Genomic DNA, 19,188 nt, shown 5'->3' with positions numbered 1-19,188 from the left:
TCTATAAATGGCTTGTAAGTCCACCAAATTTAAAACTTCTCTTCCATTAACGAACCTACTATGCTTTGTGTTTATAAAGGTACACCCTAGGTTAAAAGGACATCATTCTGCCAAGGGAGGAAAATCATAGATGTCTGTGAAAGGACATCATATTTTTGTAATTGATGCAGACACATTTTCAAAATATTGTGTATTTGTAATCGAAAATAATTTACAAGGAAAATGGCATGCATCTACACAAGCAATGGTTTAAATTGATCCATTACAATTTTTTATTTGGAATCATGTAGGTACATGCCAAAATGATTTGTGTCAAAGAAAAACACCAAATAGGAACTAGTTTCTTATTTATTTGTTCTTGTTGCATAAGACTTACAAGTGTGTGCGAAGAGATGAAAGTGCTACGTTCATTGGGTTTACTTTTATTATGGATGCAGCATGTTATTTATGCTCATGGTCTAGTCATTCAATCATATGGTTCATTAAACATTTGGATTTCCTAAGGGATGGAGAAGTGAATTATGGAGCTCAACGCATAGTTTAAAAGTACACCGGAGTTACTTAAAGTAATGCTCTTCGTGAAATGTTTGAGTGGTTCTATCATGGCATAATTGGGTCCTCTAATGCAACCAAGAAAGATTCAGCAACAAATTTAGCTTAATCAACTTGTCAAACTCAATCCGTAAAAGGAGGCTTTCATGGAAATCTTCAAAAGCTACTAGAAATACACGGGTGATTAGCAAATAGAAGCCATTTAGGAAAGTGTTGGATCCAACAACAAAATGTAAATTGATGTCACTCAATGTATTTTCTGTAAATTTATAGATCATTGGAAATTTTAATATATTTTGGAGTATTTATCTTAGAATGGTTTGATAAGATGAGTTTATTATTTTTTTAAAAAGAAAATAGGATGCTGGTAATTTCACAATAATACTTTCTTTAGATATAGGGGTGCCTATAATTATTAAAAGGTTTAACATGGCCATGATAAAGATTTAAATATAAACGTGGCTATTAAAGCTAAAATTGTAGTCATAAACTCACTAAATATTCTTTGTTATCATACCAAAACTTCATATCATTCTCAATCATAGTACCTTGTGTGCTTTCATTGTTTGCATGCTCGAATGTCCCACATGCCAAGAACAAGAAAAATAGGAAGAGCGGCGGCCTCAGGGAAAATGATCTCTAGAAAAGACAATTATTATAGGCAAGTCTCAAAGAATTACACAAAAGGTTGGAGAAGAATGCACACCTGCTAAGGGAATGAAAATGAAGAAAGTGACACTCATATAAATTCCTCTAGAGAAGATTAAGAGAGAAATATTGGGACAAATGATGAGAATTACACACTGGAGAAGAACAAAAACTACTAGAGGCAAAGAGGGAGGAGTGAGCCCTCACACAAAAAACCACATTCGGAGGGAGAAAAATCCGCTAAGGAGGCATGAGGAATGACAAGAGGAACAAAGATGGTTCAAGATTCTTGCAGTTATAGCTACAAGGCAATAAACCTAGCCACAAGCAAGGAGATTGTTGATGCTTGAAGAATCAACCTAGGCACCAAGGCACAAAAAGCAAAGGACCTGGCAAAGGTGATAGTTATGGAGGTGGAAGAGGTGGCATTGAAAGTGGAGGTGGAGATGCAGGAGTGGTGATGGGGGTGGTGGAAATCCTAGAAGGAGAGCCACTAGTGGCTAGGAATGAATGTGCTATATGAGATCAAGAAGGATCAAAAGAGCATGGAGCTTTTGATTGTGCGAGAGCTATGTTTGCTCGATTGGTGAAGGGTAATGAAAGAATTCCAAGATGCCCTCTAAATTCAATCGATTGATCTTCCTGCCTTGCAAAAGGCATGTGAAGTAGTTATAGTCTACCTTCTTGAGGGTACAAGCAAATAATTGCACCTTACAATCAAGTAACATGCAATCCATCTTATAGGCCAAAGTGATTCACCATTTGGTGTGTTGAGGAACCATCTCAACATCATATGTCTGATATGTGCATAGCACTAACCCAATAGAGTGCTATAAGGGAATGTTTAAAAACCCTAATCCTAACCCTAAAGGGGTTGTATATATTCTACATTTTCAACTAAATATAGTGTACAGTTAGTCATTTGTGGTGTGCTCTTTCGCTGTTCCCTCTCTCCTCATCTCCACTCTTCTCCTCTCCTCTCTCCATACTTGTTCATGGTATCAGAGCTCCCTTGCCTTTTGCTGAGGCATCATGATATTGCGAGAGTGTGTGAGATTCTTGAGTGTTCTCTTCCATTGAGAGAAATTCCACTTTCTTGAGAGAATTTCCATTGAATTCTACTCATTACATCTTTGAGATATTTTCATTCGATTCTTGATTCCATTCATTGCATTCTTTCATTGAGAGAGCTTCTTTATGTGAGAAAGACCACTTTCTATTACCTGAGAGAGGTTTTGTGAGAGAAAGGTTTCTTTGTGCGTGAGATAGAGAGTTTTGTTTCCTTCACTATTCTAAGTGTCCAAAGAGTTGTCTGAAGCCTATTGAGAGAGAGGTCTCTTTGGAGACCATAATATTTAGTTGGACATGTAGCTCCATTGACCCAGCCTCCACGCCTATAAAAAATCTACGGGGACTAAGTAGATCCTATATACAAAGACAACCACTAACTTCGACTGAAGCATACCACCTGATGGACAAAAGCACTGCTACAAAGCCAATCGACTCCTATAACAAATCAACGACAACAAAGGCGGCCAGCTCCATCCTCAATGAGTGCTCAATCTTACTCATTGGCTTCAGTGCCATAAAGCAAAACTATACAACAAAACTCCATCAATGGATGTTTGACACGAATGGTAATAGCAATGAAATCCACAATGGCTCCCTAGCTCCTGGCCTTCCACAGTGCTCACTAGCTAGCTCAAACAATATTCTTCGTACCCTCGAGGCGCAATGGCTTCAGCTGGCTCCAAAAGTCCATGCACATAAGGCTACAATGCCAACCCACAAACGAAGGCACTTGACCAAGGAAAAGCACCTACTACATCGGCTTCATCAATGATTTGCCTACCCTCATGGCAGCTAGCATCGACCTCCACAAGTAGGCCTCCATCGATGAGCGGGACGACTCCTACAACAAGCTCGCAACGGACGATGACCATGACAAAAATATTTTATTCAAAGAATCTAGAAGATTTTGACAAAATCTAAGACATTTCTTCCACTCTTATCAACACATGGGTGGATTCTGACTATGACATATGGCTACCACGACAGACTACCACATCATACCTTATCTCCAAGGGTAAGGCAAAACTTATATTAACACGTGGCACCACAACTCAATGGTCATGTGACACAACATCCACATCATCCATGTCATCACCTTATCTTGATTGCCATGTCATCAAACACACTATTGGGTCCATGTCAGCATCCCAGTCACTGCCACATCAGTAGACATGTCATCTTAGCCACGTCAGTAGTCCAGTCAAAGTCAAAGTGCCATGCCACACTGCCACATCAGATTGACATGTCAGCAATGCCATGTCATCAACCACATCACCTTGTCCAATCATCTACCATGTCACCATTGACTGCCACCTCAACATTACCACATGGCAGTCCCCTGTCAAGCACACTTATCTCTTGTTAGGCATTGCATATGCACCCTACTAACACCTCATTGTATACATAATTAAATGGAGGGTCCAAGGAGACCGCGACATGGCGGTCTCTTAATAGCCCAAGCTGGACATTCTTTTGACCATCTAATAGGCCCATATTCTGTATAGAAAGGGCTTCCCTAAATTCCAATAAGTTTCCCAAAAATTAAGCAAATCAGGTGTGAAGCAGGTTGTGACATCGCGGGCACTTGTATGCCTTGTTTTTTCATTTTTTGCAAAGAAATATGCATCTCAAAATTGACTTTGAACACAACATCTCAAACTTGTCATTCTAATGGCATTGTGGAGGATTATTTATCAAGCCTTGTGGTTGTTGGTGTTACTGTTCTATGGATGGATAAATTTGGTGAGAGTACAAAATCCTCCACCTAAAACAAGGGGAAAGGGTAAAGAGAAACTAATATCAGCTCCCAAGAAGAGAGAGAGAGAGGAAAAGAAAGCAAACTGTCCAGCCTAATCTTGTTGAGGGTGAAGTAGATTTGAGAGTTGAGAAGTCTATGAACACAGAGGATACTATAGATCTTCATGACACTGAGGGTGGAGGACATGAGGTTGATTCAGAAGTTGAGGATATAGAATTGGAACTTGTTAGTGGGGGGATATATCATTTCAAATTGTAGGATCCTTAGCTTAGATGAGTGTCCTAGGATCCCTCTTTGCTGACTCATCACTGATGCTAAAGGGAGAGGCTTAAGGAGTGATGTGGTTGCACTCAAGAGTGCATTTCAATATGAGGGGTATCTCCCCAAAAGGGAGCATCCATTATATCCATTTGCATAGGGAATGGGGAGTAGATGGTGGTTACTCTAGCAAAGAGAGACTCTTGGTCTCCGATGTGGAGAGAGGTCAATGACATGTTCAAAAACGAATCGGAGTAGAGGCCATATTTGCATTATCTATGTAATAAGATGTTTTATGTGTGGGAAGGCAACCACAAGACAATGGCATGGATGTCGATCATTGAGAAGTCTTACAAGGAAACAACATCAAGACACATACATGTTATGTGCACACTGAAAGACCAACATAAGACATCTGAGATTTCCCTATTGGCAAGCTTGCAAAGGACGAATTCGTAAGACTCAAACAATTGTTGCCTATTTTTGTTTTACCTTTTTACGTGGATTGGTATTGGAATTGAATTGATGCAGATTGAATGAACATGCTATCATAAAGGCAAGTTTAAGGGATGTTCTCATTAATGCCAACAACATTTGCGAATGTGACGCTTAGGAATTTATGAGCAATTGACCTCACAAGAACGTCAAGTCATTATTAATGCTAGGAACAAGGAGTGAAGGGAACAGTGGGATGGTATCCTCTTAGTAGAGGGTATTTGGCATGTCTAGTTTGTTAAATTACACGGCATAGCAAAACAGAAACTGAACAAAGAATAGAGAGTACATAGCAACCTAGAGAGAAACAAAATTTTTCTTCAATATTGATTCAGTATAGATGATGGCTCTGTTCACCCGTGTGCTTTCACGGTGGAGCTTAAATGGCGATCTAAACAGATACTAGGTGAAGAGCTACTAGCTGGAAGATCTGATCTGGTCTGAACTGATCTGATGCAATGGACTGGGGAGGTCGCCTCTTTATAGCTATGAGGACGATAGTTGGATCAACGTAGTCAGTGGAACAGACTAGTCAACCTAGTCATTGAAGCCGACTAGTCAACCTAGTCGGTGGAATCGGCTAGGCATCCATGGAATATTCAAGAATATTCCCTATACCGTCGCCTCGGGGTCTCCCGCCCCTGAACCCCCACCAGGGGGGGCACTGGCCCCTTTGGGACCCCCTAGTTGGGGGCCAGTTGGCCCCCGGGCCCTAGCAAGAATAAGGGGCTCCCACACAATCACCTTTCTACCATCAACGGTCTCATTGATAGATGTCATCTGACATGCAAGTTAGGATCCACCATCCAGTGTCCCGGGCTCACACATGCCTTCTCCTCATATGGGGGCCTTACAACTTGAGCACCTTGGACCATTACTGGTTACTAGGAGGGTGGGGCATTGAGCATATCTAACATAGTTTTCTAGGTAAACAAGCTACTTGTGCCTCCTTTGGTTTGAGTTTGTTTTGTTTTGGGTACATACCAAGAAATGCAGTAACTTGGAACTATACTTTGTTTTTGGAGTATGAGCTCAAACAATCTCTCCTTCTTCCATCAAATATAGGTTGAATTCAAAACAAATGTGAGGTGAGCACTTGAAATAATTAAAAGTACAATTTTTGTTGAGGAGAGGAATGTTATAGAAATAAAAGAAATTGATGGGATTCAACGAAATATTTCTAATCGCATGGGAAGAGTAGGCAAGCTATTTCTTTTCAAAATGTCAACATTTGAGACTCTTTCTTTTAGTGCTCTTATTGTAAACTTAATCTGGCATAGGTCTTGAATTGTCTCGATCCACAATTAGTGAAAGTTTGGAAAACAAAACTCTTTTCATTGAATTTTGAGGCAGCAGAGAGGGTGATTACACTAGAAAAAATTAAGTGTATTGCCCTTGCACCCCTAAGAGTAGAAAAAAATAATTCAAAACTTGTCATTGTTGGAAGTGAGTTCCATCATGAGAAAGATGTATTCGATGCATGCTTCCTATGTATTTTGTCTTCCAATTTCATGCTTGGGATATTGGTTTATGTTTTATTTCTTGGTTTGTTTAAAAAATAATATGGTTGGCTCAAGAGATCTTTTTGGATAAGATCGAGAATCATGCAATAGCATTGCTTGAGGAATTAAAGACTGTGGCAAACATTGGCCATCTTTTTGCCTTGCCTCAAGAATATCCTCTAAGCTAGTTCACGATGACTTAAATTGGAGGGAAGGAAACACATGTCCACATCCCTTAAGATAAGGGAGTCTAGTGAGTTGTAGGGTGTTTCGAAGACTAAGAATCTTGCAACAAAAAAATAGAGCATGACCAAGTAGCATAGAGTAGTCTTCAGGTATAGACCAATTTCATTAAATTTAATTCCTATTCTCCTTTGCAAATTATTGGATATATACTTCTTACTTATATACTTATTTTTCTCGTAAAATTTTTAGATATCTCACCCATTTAAAGTTTGAGGGAAATAGAGAAGATCTCCCACGGCATTATAGGGGTTGGACAAAGATTTCCAACCCTGGCATCTCTATAACATGGGGAAACTATGCCAGTATGTGAACATTGTCATTGCAAAGGTCTTATGTTCCTTGACTTCCCTATGTTACATGCTTTAAATTCTCTTGTGTAGCTTCAGTCATCTATGTTGGTATTTCTATGTTGCACGAGACACACTATCCATCTTCATAGCCGACAGTCGATCCATATTTGATATGCATTTGGCACAGGTGAATGATGATGTGTGGACTCATTACTTGCTCGAGGCTCATCAAACTCGAGGACACTCTTCTTTCTGTAGCACTACGGGGTGCTAGGGGTACTTTGCGATGCTCCTCTGGATTCCTTTCTATGATTTTGAGTTTGTTAAATGTGCTGGGAGGTTTGGTCCTTGAGACGGGATGTGGCATAGCCCTACTCATGAGGCCATGCTAGGTTAGTGGTTGCTCTTGTTACTCTTTTGATATGGATGCAGTTGTAGTAGGCACACGTGTTGCCATTAGTGTATGCATCGTTTGGCAGGCGGCCTCGTAAGGATGAGAAGGAGGATGATTTGGATGATGATTATGCGAATCCCACTTCCAATTTGTTTGATGACTTGTGAGAGACATCACTTTGACTTCCTTGTATTACCTACATTGACAACAGATATACTTTGTTCATATTTGGTTTCATGTGGGTATCAATTAGTGTTTGAGGGGGATCATAGATGTTTGTATCTTCCCAAGAAATTGATGCATGTAATTCTGAAATGTAGTAGTGCTTCTCTTTTTATATTGAGTTGATATTATTTACCTTAATCATCTCCCTTTTCATCCAAGATTCTAATTGAAGTAGTTAGGAAACGTATCATGTTGTGTAACCTAAGAGCGATGCACTAGAAATTTGTAATGCTCCCATTGATGCGTTAGACGCTAATTTTAATTTTGGAGAGCAATAATTACTTTAATACATGCACATTGAAAATGTGTAAACTTATAATGTAAGCATGATCACAACATATTTTGAGAGACTAGGATGTACAAATAAATGTCCATGCAATGACATTTCTTCCGTATTATTCGAATAGAAGTTCATTTGCATCACATTTCTTTCCTCGTGTAAATAGGTTCACCTTTTATGAGTTCATTTCTAATTATACTATAATGCTTGCAATGTAGATTGGCAATTGTCAAAGAACTTGGAATTGTAAAAGCCTTTAAATGGTCTTCAAAAGTAGACAGTGGCATAGTTTCTAGGAAACTTCGCTTGAACTTTAGGTTCGCTAGAATGTAGTTGCTTGATGTTTTGACTTACTCCTCATTCAAGCTACACTTCTTGGAATGCGGACCTCCTTGATGTAGCTAAATAGTAATAGATATTAAGTTATTAAGTCTAACCATGTCCAACATAAGGGTATGGGTAGACTTAATAGCCCATGTCCAAAATAACGACTACCATAGCCCACCACCGTTAAGCAATAATATTTTAAGACCTCTTGAGTTGTACTCAAGGACCATAATTTGGGAAGCACCCCACATCAATTTATCAACTGTCACCCAAAAAGTGGGTGATGAAATGCCAAACTTTAGCCTTCCTTCTACTCACCCCACGTGCTCTTCTTGGAGGCTAAGAGCCCTCCCATTCCTACTTCTTTAGCTTCTCCCTCATAGTTGGAGTCCTTTCTAAACTTCCCTCACCCTTTGTTTAGCCTCCTTGGTGTTTGTTGTAGTCAAACATGCCAAGAACTCTTATTTGGTTGTAACTCTATCATACAAGTACAAATTAGTGTGAAAAGAGATATGGACTCTTTACTGGCCCTATCTTCAAATGCAATTGTGGAAATTTCTCCTTCTGGAGTTGACGTAGCTTGGTAACCACCCAAGCGATGCCTAGTGGTTTTAAGAAGGAATGAGACAAATCTTATTCTTGACGTCCTACCTCCTCTTAATGGCCATCCTAGTTTTAGATTTGGAATTTATTTCCTTCACTTTTCTACAAGTCATGATCTCTAAAAGTGCATTGTTTAGCTTTTGAATGAATGTCTATTCCTAATGCAAGTCTCTAATCTGAGCCTAGTTTGAGTCAAAGTTTCTTTCTATGCTATGACCTTGCAAAAAAGACTGTGCCAAGTGTTCATAGCTAGATTCACCTTGGAGATGTGGATAATGTGTAGTTTTTACTGGCTACAGATTTTTTAGTATAATTTGAAGTTTGAATAAAAGTATTTATCTTTCATAGTTTGTCTATACAAAACTTGTCTATGGTAGGGGAATCATAGCCAAATATACCTAGGGAACAATGATATTTCCTTTGTTATGATTAAGAAAAATATATTTAAATGTTTGGTGTAATAGTCTCCCTTTAGTGTTGAAGGGATGCATTATCTATGCTAGTATGAAGAGTCACTAAATACAGGTGCTATTAACTAGAAAAGAAATCAAGGCATGAGGCTAGATGTAAGACATGGTGACGCTCGAGGGCATGGGGGAAAGGGAACGTGAGGGGTGAAGCATTAACATGGGTGGGGAAAAGGGATTAAGAGGGAGACTATGGCACAAGGGGGAAGGGAGAGGGGGAAGAGGAGCATGTACATGATGGGAGGTGGAATGTAGAGATGGAGACATTAAGGGAAGAGAGTCATGGTTTATTTGAAAGGAAGGATGGGGGAAATCAAAGTACTAGCATGGTGGCTTTACAAGAATGAGCGTGTCACATCAAGGAATAGCCCCCTCCTTTTATAGCCAAGAGAGGGGGCCTCTCCCAATAATTGCATCCTCCCACATGCATGTGTGTGTGGAGGAATCTCCCATCTGGGCTAGGTGGGTATGCACTCTCAATTGTGTGTGACAACCCTTTGCCTCATTTCCCACATAAATCAAACCCCATATCCCAAGTCTAAGATACTCCCTTGGTCTCTTCTCAATTTTATAATACATTCAAACATCTAAGAGGACAAGTGGAGGGTTGGCACAAGGAATCTTGCCACCTCATCCTACTTTCCCCATTATTTAACTTGCATTCTTGGACTATCTACACCCCCCCCCCACATGGGCTTGTTCTACATGGAGGGAATAATCCAATATAATATCCATCTCCACCTATTTTATATTACTTCTCCCATGGTCCTTGGGCCATGTCTCACTAAATGCAGGCATGGGACCGCCTAGGTGGAGGGGTGGCACATGGAGGAACCATGCCACCTTAACATTTTATAATATTACTACCATGGATTATGTACAACACACCTATGGGTCCTCTTACATGGAAGCGTGGCACATGGTCATGCCCTGCCACATCAACCCTAGGCCCTATGCACACCATGTTTTATGATACTACTGCCACACATACAAGCACACACACATATTTATGCCTTTTACCTTGGTCAAGTTTATCCATAACAGTGCTAAGAAACTAGGTATGATGAAGCACTTGGAGAAGATATAGCCTGAATATGTAGCCCTTGAATAATAGTTTATTCAAAAGTTATGTTTCTTTTTGAGAATGTGTCCCCTCGATACTACATCCCCTAGATGTATGCCTGGTTCCAAGCCTAATGCTATTCTCAAGAATTGTGGTGGTTAATAACAAAGAACGAAAGGAAATAATGTGCTATAATAGCTTGAAGATGTCTAAATTATCTCATTGAGGGATATTTTATCTCTTAAGGATAGCTTTCTACCTAAGTAGAAGGCTAACATTATGTTTTCCTGATGGTTTTAGATCAAGAACACTAAAATGACAAAACCATGTCATCATCGCATTACCTACGACTCGAAACATGAGAAAAATTTGGTATTATCATTCTTTGGCAACTTGTGCAAGCCTTCATGTGGCTACAACATGCATTAGGCCTTAACCATTTGCTCAACCTTTGTCCCAGCTTAAATTTGTTGCAATATGCATTAGCCCTTACCATTTGCTCAACATTTTTCACAGCTTAAATTTGGATATATCTTAACGCATGTGTCCTGTATCTTGTGAGGGGCTTTGATTATGATCAATGAGGATGTCATAGCATCTCATGAGGTCTACAAGCTTTCTGAAATCAAGTTTAGGATGCAAAGTTGGCAAATAAGAGTATATTCTCCCATATTAGTAGACGTGTGACTTTTCCTTGAGGTTTTGTGTTTTCTTACCAAGTTGCAAGCACCTAATATATGCTTTTTTAAAACCAAACACTACAGTATATAGTTGTGTATTACTATTTTAAAACTTTGTAAGTTTTGAATTTTAGGGCTAACATCTAGCATGCCTAAAAATATGCCCTTCCCTCATAATGAAGTAGGTAAAAGGAAATGAATATTAACTTTGCTATCTATTTTCAAAAAAAGTTTATTATTTATAAAAAGACTACGATGAATATGTTTGTAAAACTCAAGTGAGTCAAGGCTAGCTATAGGAAATGATGGAGTTGGTGCATTAGTATTAGATCTTTAAAGTCTTTTGGTTTCTTTAAATGGTATAACTTGTATAATCAAATTTCATAAGTGATTGTATGGTCCTTCTAAGTAAAGCTATTGTCTTTCCTACAACGTGGGTTAAGTTATAGTGTCCATGAAAGGTTAGAATGAGATGAAGAATGAGAAAGGTGTTGTGTAGGTTATGAATGCATAAAGTCTACACTAGGTCCTAAGCCCTTTATATATACTCTAGGCTCATTTCTTTTGCTCATGTAATGTTCTTATCTTAGTAAAGTCATCTTTTTGAGCATGCCATTGAACCTTGTGTAGCTACTTTATTCCCTATTAAACCTTCAGATGGTGAGCAGATGGTTTACCTTTAGCTATAGAAGCAATAGTTTCTTCTTCCATCATTGCTACACTAGTGAAGGCCCATTAGGCGAGAATTGGGGTCTCAAAAGGACCTCATAAGGAATTGATTAAGAAATGGATTAAGTTAATTACAAGTGAACCACTATGGTAATCCATGGGCTAAGACCCCCTTAGCATTCACTCAACTGACATGGTTTGAAATTGATCAACCCTTGCCTTTCGATGGAGATGCGTGGTGGATGTATCAAAGGCCTAGGATGGCTTTGGTGCGCTGCAAGTGCAAGATATGACAAGGGGAGGGAAAGGTTTGACTTTGTGGAGGCCTCATTAAGAGGGAAAAGGCAACTTTTTATGTGCACCCTTGATCTAGATCCAAGATCAATGGCCAAGATGGAGGCGCCTGTTTGGAGGGCTAGGATGAAGGTGCATTTTGGATGGTGGAGGTGAAGATCCAAGATCAAGGGCCCGGATTGAAGCGCCTGTTTGGTTGGCCTAGATTGAAGTGCCATTTGCTCTCACCTCCTCCCTTGGATCTAGCCTGGATCTATGGATTAGATTGAAGAGCATTTTGCACTCATCCCCTCCCTACCACTAGGGATTTGGGAGGCATTTAAAATGGAAGTTCTAAATCAACATTTTAAAACATTTAAAACGTTTTTTATTCTGCATAGGAGTGATTTAAAAAGGTCTAGTAGTGATTTCAAGTTGTGCTTGGAGGAAAGAAGCATAAAAGGGTCTTCAAAACAGATGTAGAGACTCACGACCACATTGTCTTGTAAGCTTCAATGATTAAGTTGCCCAATTGTTAAATGACCCAAAGCCATCGCGTTCAGTGCCATCTAACCAAGGCCATAGGAAGCCGCAAAATAGTCATGGAAGCTACCCCATGAATTGTGTGAAAGTGCCATCACAATTCAATGTCCTAGGCTACAAGGAAGAAAACCAAGTCCATCATCAAAGCTCTTACCTTAAGTGAGTTTTGTTACGCCTCAATTTTAAAGGATAGCCTAGAATTTCATTTTCAAGGTTCTTCCTTCTAGTTAAGATAATTTTAATCATCTTTGAAGGAAACTACAATTTTTTTTTCCAATGTGGAACTTATTTTTGAAGATTTAGTTGTCTCGCCCTTCCTGGAAAGTGAAAAATCCCCCTTTAAAGGACATTGTAGTCTTCAAATTTATGGATTGAGTTTGTAAGATTTAAGAATTATATTGTCTAGACACAATGGGCACTAGTCCAAAGCCTACAAGTCCAAAGCCTACAAGTCACATCTCAAAATTGAAATTCCAAAATTGAAATGACAAGGAGGCTAGGTTGCAAGGCAAATGAACATGAAACACGAAAGTGGCAAATTCAATGATAATCAATCATCATATAGGTATCATGATTGAAGGATACATTTAAAAAAAAACAAGATGGTAATTGAAATGAAAGCCTCAAGTCACATGCTAAGGGTGACCTAGTGGACACAGTCACTCTAGTACAGCTTTTTTCTCTTCTTATTGGTAGAGATCCACAACTTGGATCCCCCTGATTTGCCTTCTCTTTGAGTTGAGATCCACAATTGGCTATCATGGCTTTACCTTCTTGTTGGGTGGAGGATCATTAGTAATCCATCCATGGATTCCTTGGCCATCTTCCACTCTCCTCTCTAATAGTTTCATAAGTTAGGCACACCTGATCTATCCACATGTGAGGAAATGGATACTTACACAATTTACATATCAATGTTTCCTTCAAAAGCAACACAAAGAAATAGAGGTGCACAGGGTGCAAACATGGGGCCATTGCTTGTGGTTGTCATCTATGATGTGGCAAATGCATATCATGCACTTTTCATTCTGTTGCATCTCTAAAGGATAACTTTCAAATTTATGTATCTGCAATTCCTCATTGACAATCTATTTTTTGATTGTTACTCAGCTAAGGGTGTGGATATTGTCCTTTAGATGCTCCATTATCTGCTTAGCAATGGCTCCATCAGAGGCAACTAGCTATTTCCAAATCATGTAATTCAAGGGCTTGTGTAATTTAATGCAATGAGACTCCTTTTGGCTTTATTTGAGCTTCTTTGATTATTTTTTAGCACTAATTCTTTTGCAATCTTGTCAATAACTATGTCATAGGTACTTGAACATAGATTTATGATACCACCCTTTCAAAAGTTTATTTATTACAAGGAGAACTATGCTACCCACTCAGCGCGTGCTTTTTCTACGATCTAGTTGTTTATTTCTTTGATTTCTCCTTAAAAGGACAACATATTCCTCTTGCTGGAGGCTTATGATGTGACTACCATCACTATAGCTTCATCTCTTTGGAACTACACTCCCTTGGTCTTGGAAGTGACTTTGAAGTGATGCCTCCCCACCTATGAGCCCCAATGTGAGGGGGAAAAGGGAGGAGAATAGTAGGAGGGATTAAGAGAGGTTTACGTGGGAAAAAAAAAGGTTGTGTCATGTGGGTGGCAAACAGGTTGTGCCACATGAGTGACAAATGTTCCATCTAATTTAGAGGAGCTAACAAAGGGCCCTCAAGGGGTAGGGGAAAAAAAATTTGAGAGCAGAGGATGAGAGAAGGAAGAGGGGAAGGGACGAGTGAAAATGTGGGGGGAAAGGGAAATTTAAAGGGGGAGAGGGGAAAGGGAGATGGGATAGGGGAGAGTCAAAGGGTAGAACCTCCCCACTTGTGAGCAAGGATTGAGAGAGGTTTCCATGGGCAACAAGTAGATTGTGCCATGTGGGTAGCAAATAGGCTATGCCACATGGGCAACAAATGATTATCCAATTTAGAGGAGCTAGCAAAGGTCCCTTGATTAGACAATCAACATATTGAGTAGTGGGAGCTTGTAGGTTAGAGGTGAAAGGGAGAAGCGAGGAAAAAAGCTTGGCATTTAGAAGGGGGAAAGGAGTGGGAGAGAGAAAAGGAAAGGGGAGAGGGAAGAGACAAAAGGGGAAAGGGAAATAGGGACACGAAGGGAAGAGGTGGCAATGAGGTGGGGAATGGGATGCAACGTGATGGGAGGCTGCCATGTGGGAAGCAAATAGGTTGCTAGATGGGTAGCAAACATTCAATGTCCTTCTATGTCACATTGGTTGCACAGACCCAAAGCATAGGGCTAACAAAGGGATTTGGACTAGATAGTGAGCATGCACTCATCCATGAGCTCATCCTTCAACTATTGAAGATTTCCTTACCTTGTTTAGAGAATATTGTGTAATATTTTATTTCAATAGGTGTTTTCTACAAGGGGTGGGACTCTGTTTTTCATTTCCCCCATCTACACATGGTCCAGGAGTTTTGGTATACTATATTGGGCCATATTTTGTAATTTATTCACCCATTGTACAATGGGGTTTTACTACGTGTGACATTTCAAGATATGAAATTTGTTTCTTATCTACATGTGCACATATAAATTGAGATAAGGTGGTGCATATTATCCTAGCAATCAAACATCCATCTTAGTTGACTTGTGATCAAATTTGGTAGTGAGGTGCAAGGTCCTTTTCATTTCTTACATTGTAAGCTATTGTAAGTTAACGTTAAGATCTCCTATGTAGTATCAAAGACAAAGGAACATTATTGTCATATTCCAAGATAGTATCAACGCTCATGTTCTGCGCTAGTGGTAGAATGAAAGGACTGAGATGTGGAGAGTGAAAAAGGGGGAGGAAGAGGGATATTGAGAGGGAGGAAAGCAAGAGAAGGGGTGAAAAAGGGGAAGCGGGGGAGGGGAAATAGAGAGGAGTGAAGAGTGTTTTATGGGAATGTAAAGGTATGGAAATTAAACTCTATAAAGTCTTCAATGACCTCAAGAACTCATTGTTTTTTGGGAAAAAGTATATTTAAGGCCCCTTAACTGTGAGCATCCCAAATTGCCTCTTAATTATTAGCAATGCTAAGATAAATACAGAATCACAAAACACAAAATTTACATAACAAGGTACACACACGTCACCAAACGGGAATACAGATTATTCATATGCAAGCACCATGCCCTTTCGATAGATTACAATGGCGTGTCTGGTGCCATGCTCGTAGCCCTGCGAGCAGTTTATTTTTACCGGAATATCTTAGAAGATATGATGTTTCGGCTTCCCTTCAGCTTCTTCCTCCTGCTTCTTGGCGTCCTTCTTGTTGTGATGCTCATGCAACGCAACGCCACCTTCTCCCACTGCGCCAGCCGCTGCTGCCTCTTCTTCTAGCTTGTGACGATGAGCGTGCTCAGGATCCTTCTTGCCCTCGTGCTTTTCGTGCTGTTATTCGAAGTTGCAGATAATAACAGATGAGACACCCAAATCATAAATACATTAAGAATTACAAAACCGAATAGAAGATCGAGATCGAGAAGTAGAGACAGAGCTTTACCAGGCCAAAGCCACCCGCTGCAGCAGCACGGAGCTCACCCATGTGCTCCTTGTGTTTGTCATGCTTCAACTCGTCTGCTGGCTGCTGGTCGTTCTGATTGTGGTGAAAGAGGTGAGCCATGGCGACGGAGGAGGACGACAGAAGGGTGAGAGCTGGCTGATAAGGAAGCAAGCGACTAAACCATGGTAGATAAGGAAGCGTAGGAAGCTAATGCAACGAAGAACGAACCAGCAAATTAGACAAACACCGAGGCGCAAATGCAATCTTGAAGAAGCACTTTGCATTCTGCTTATATATAAGTGATCGAGGTGGAGAGAGGGTGGATATGTTGGCAGGTGTGAGGGGCACGCGGCATCGAGCATGCAAAAGTCAGTTGATCCGGCCTGGCATCACCCTGTCTGGGTAGCAACGTTTCCTTTGACTCGTCGAATCACTCAGGATGAGGATAATAACTTATTGGCCTGTCCCATAGGGGAACGCCTCCTTGGTGGTTGTAGTTCTCAAAGGGAAAAACAATTTTCCCAATTTTTGTTGTGGCCTAGGATTTCTTGAAAATTTGCACTCGTCCACATGTATTGTTGGAACTTTTTTATAGTCTATTCCAAGGGGCTTTCAATGTATGCATTCAATGACTCCGTCATTTTTGGCATGTCCTACTGAAAGTAAACTAGATTCTTTGGATCATTTTGCACCTTATGAGACTTGCAAATAAGTCCATGTGTGCAAGTGTCAGGGTTCATTTACTTTCGAGAACGTGGAGCGGTGCTAGAGAGGCGGCCAAAATTGAATGCAACCAACTCCAAGCCTATCGTGTGGAGAGATACACCTTGCTACACTCTTATGGTGCCGTCGTGGGTCGATGAGAGTAGGCGATATTTTGGGCAAAAGCTTGAAGGGGTACCGCCTCTCATTCTGAAGTCGTATTTTGGATCTTTGAGCTAAAGCATTTCTCATGGTCGGGGCTCTGCACGTTTCATCTTTTGACTTTGTTGGATTCTTCGCATTTAGTCTCTTTCTTTTTTCGTTGGAATTTTCAATCTTTGTTATTAGAATCTCGAAGCTTCTTGCCTTCTTTTCATTTAGGGAGAAATGGGGTCTCAAACGGCCCTCTAATTAGTGTTTCCTAATTTCACGAAATTAGGGAGGGATTTGAAGTGTACCAATGAGAGTGCTCCAAGATGGAAAACAATGGTATGTTGAGGTGGAGGGTGGGTAGGCTTGCAAAGAGCCCAGGCTATTGGTTGATCCCCTTATAGTAGAGACCACCAAACCATCCCCCCCCCTTTAACCCAGGCTTAAGACTCCTCCCATGTGCACCTTTCCCAAATAAGCCCCAAATGGCATTCAAGAGGCCCCAAATGGCATTCAAGAGGAGGTGGGCACTCTTGGACGCATTTTGATTCCCTCCTTATTTCTAAGTGGTTTGCCCTCTTTCTCTGGTCCACTATTTTAGGTCCGGCCAATTTCTCCCTTCTCTCTAGGTGGTTTGCCCTCTTTCTCTGGTCCAGCCAATTTCCCCCTCCATTTTTTGAATATGGGGTTTCCTTCTCTTGCAGCTACCCTTTGCCCCTCTTGCTCTGGCCCCTCCTCCTCTGCTCATTTTGGCTACAATAGCTCCTCTCTCTTTGTGTGCGTGTGTATGCAGCAGTTGCTCCTCTAAGAAACGATCAAAAATTTGAGAAAGAAACTTTTGGTGTGTAGGCTTAGTGTTTGGCTGAGTAGCCCGTTACCGTATTCACCAAAATTAGATATGTCTTCTCACATTTTCTAATTGCTCTTTTGTCTTGTGTGCGGTTGAGTAAAGGACTGATCTCAGGTTTCATTGAGCTTTTCAGACATCTTTCTTGTCTGTCCTTCTCAATCCACATCTGATGTGAATCGTAATCTATCGTAGGATTATATTGATGCCTCCATGGCAGTCTTAAGATGATGTCCACTCCTTGTAGGGGTGCCACTAAAAAGTCTCAATTGATGGCATTTAGCACCCATCTTCAATATAGGTGGTTTTTCATCTAGATCGTTTTGATCCAAGATGGTGGTATGTGATCCAAGTTGCACCATGAAGTAAGCAAATTTTTGAAGATAGAGATGTGGATATGGAGATGCCACTACCAATGTCGGATCCAATTGATCTAGATGGATCTAGCGAAGAAGATGAAGATCACAATATGAGCCAAGAGGAAGATGCGCATAATGACATCGTACAGGAGGAAGATGCAGATCACGATATTGAGGAAGAAGATGACGATCATCAAGAATCACCACACTTTATTGAAGAAGATGATGAAGTCTTAGGTGAACGTACGATCCTAGAGTACAATGATGATATAGGAGATCAACTCGACATAGAGTTAAAGATAGACTTCTTTGGTGCATTAGACTTGGCTTTAGATGAAGCCGTTGATGTAAATGCTCTTCATTGATTTTTTTAACCTCAAACTTAGACATGAATATATGAGCTTCAAAGGCTTGATGTACATTCTCTTGTACTTTTATTCTCTCAAAGGATCAAACATGTATGAAAAGGAAAAAAAAATTGTCATTGGGAAAAACTCTTTTAAAGTCGATATGGGAAAAAACACTTTCTGTAAAACATCGCTATAGGAAACTATCTCAGTGTCGCTATATAGCGACCATTCACAAGTCTAATAAGTGTCACTATATAGCGACCATTTACAAGTCTAATAAGTGTCGCTATATAGTGACGCTCTTTAAATGTCGCTATACAGCTAGATTATGCCTTAAGGTCTCTACTCTCATCTCACAATGAATCAAGACATTTCGGAAGCGCTGGAAGGGTCAAGGGGCTGCCAAAACTATGTAACTGGGTTCGATGCACTGGTTCATGAAATTCGCCCTTTGCCTGCTGCTGTTCAATTTTTGTGCTCTCCATGCAGATGGGATTGAGGATGTGAGCTCGTTCATGCTGGATAGCAAGAAATCATTTGTCATTGCCTTGATCTTGTATGACTTCCATTTTTAAAGGAAAAGGTGGTTGGCATAAACTACACTGCTTTCAGTGGAGGCCCTAGCTATCGTGCTGGAATCAACATTGCACGTCTCAAGGCAATCGTCTTTCTACATCATCTACTGATTTTGGTCACTACATTCGAGTAATGCAATCTTGCATCATCTTGTTCCTTCAATTCAATCATAGTGTCCATAACCACATATCCTATCATGATTTCACATGCTTGATTCCTCTTCTTTAATTGCATTCATTGATATCATCAAGAAAACACTAATCCTACATGATACGATAGGATGGTTACACTCTTGCTGATT

The 19,188-nt window shown here is 40.2% G+C and overlaps 1 protein-coding gene across 1 annotated transcript; it reads right to left on the bottom strand.

The window, feature by feature from the left end:
- Nucleotides 1-15,557: 15,557 nt before the first annotated feature.
- On the bottom strand, nucleotides 15,558-16,156 carry LOC147880047 (abscisic stress-ripening protein 1-like). Its single transcript, XM_087372154.1, has 2 exons — nucleotides 15,904-16,156; nucleotides 15,558-15,791 (listed from the first exon to the last, which is right to left on the bottom strand). The coding sequence occupies exons 1-2, from the start codon at nucleotides 16,021-16,023 to the stop codon at nucleotides 15,609-15,611; spliced, it is 303 nt and encodes a 100-aa protein (XP_087228280.1). The 5' UTR covers nucleotides 16,024-16,156; the 3' UTR covers nucleotides 15,558-15,608.
- Nucleotides 16,157-19,188: the final 3,032 nt, after the last annotated feature.

Source organism: Dipteris shenzhenensis, chromosome 33 (genome assembly GCF_047967505.1).
Source record: "Dipteris shenzhenensis isolate YYH24624 ecotype China chromosome 33, Dip_SZ_1.0, whole genome shotgun sequence".
NCBI classification, from domain to species: Eukaryota; Viridiplantae; Streptophyta; class Polypodiopsida; order Gleicheniales; family Dipteridaceae; genus Dipteris; species Dipteris shenzhenensis.
This window is presented reverse-complemented; position numbering and strand designations above follow the sequence as displayed.

What these genes read in the sequence shown, in the direction of transcription:
- LOC147880047 (XM_087372154.1), bottom strand. Translation starts at nt 16,023, where the DNA reads ATGGCTCACCTCTTTCACCACAATCAGAACGACCAGCAGCCAGCAGAC. An exon ending in CAGCGGGTGGCTTTGGCCTG is followed by an intron (nt 15,792 to 15,903) that starts GTAAAGCTCTGT and finishes TTCGAATAACAG; the next exon opens with CACGAAAAGCACGAGGGCAA.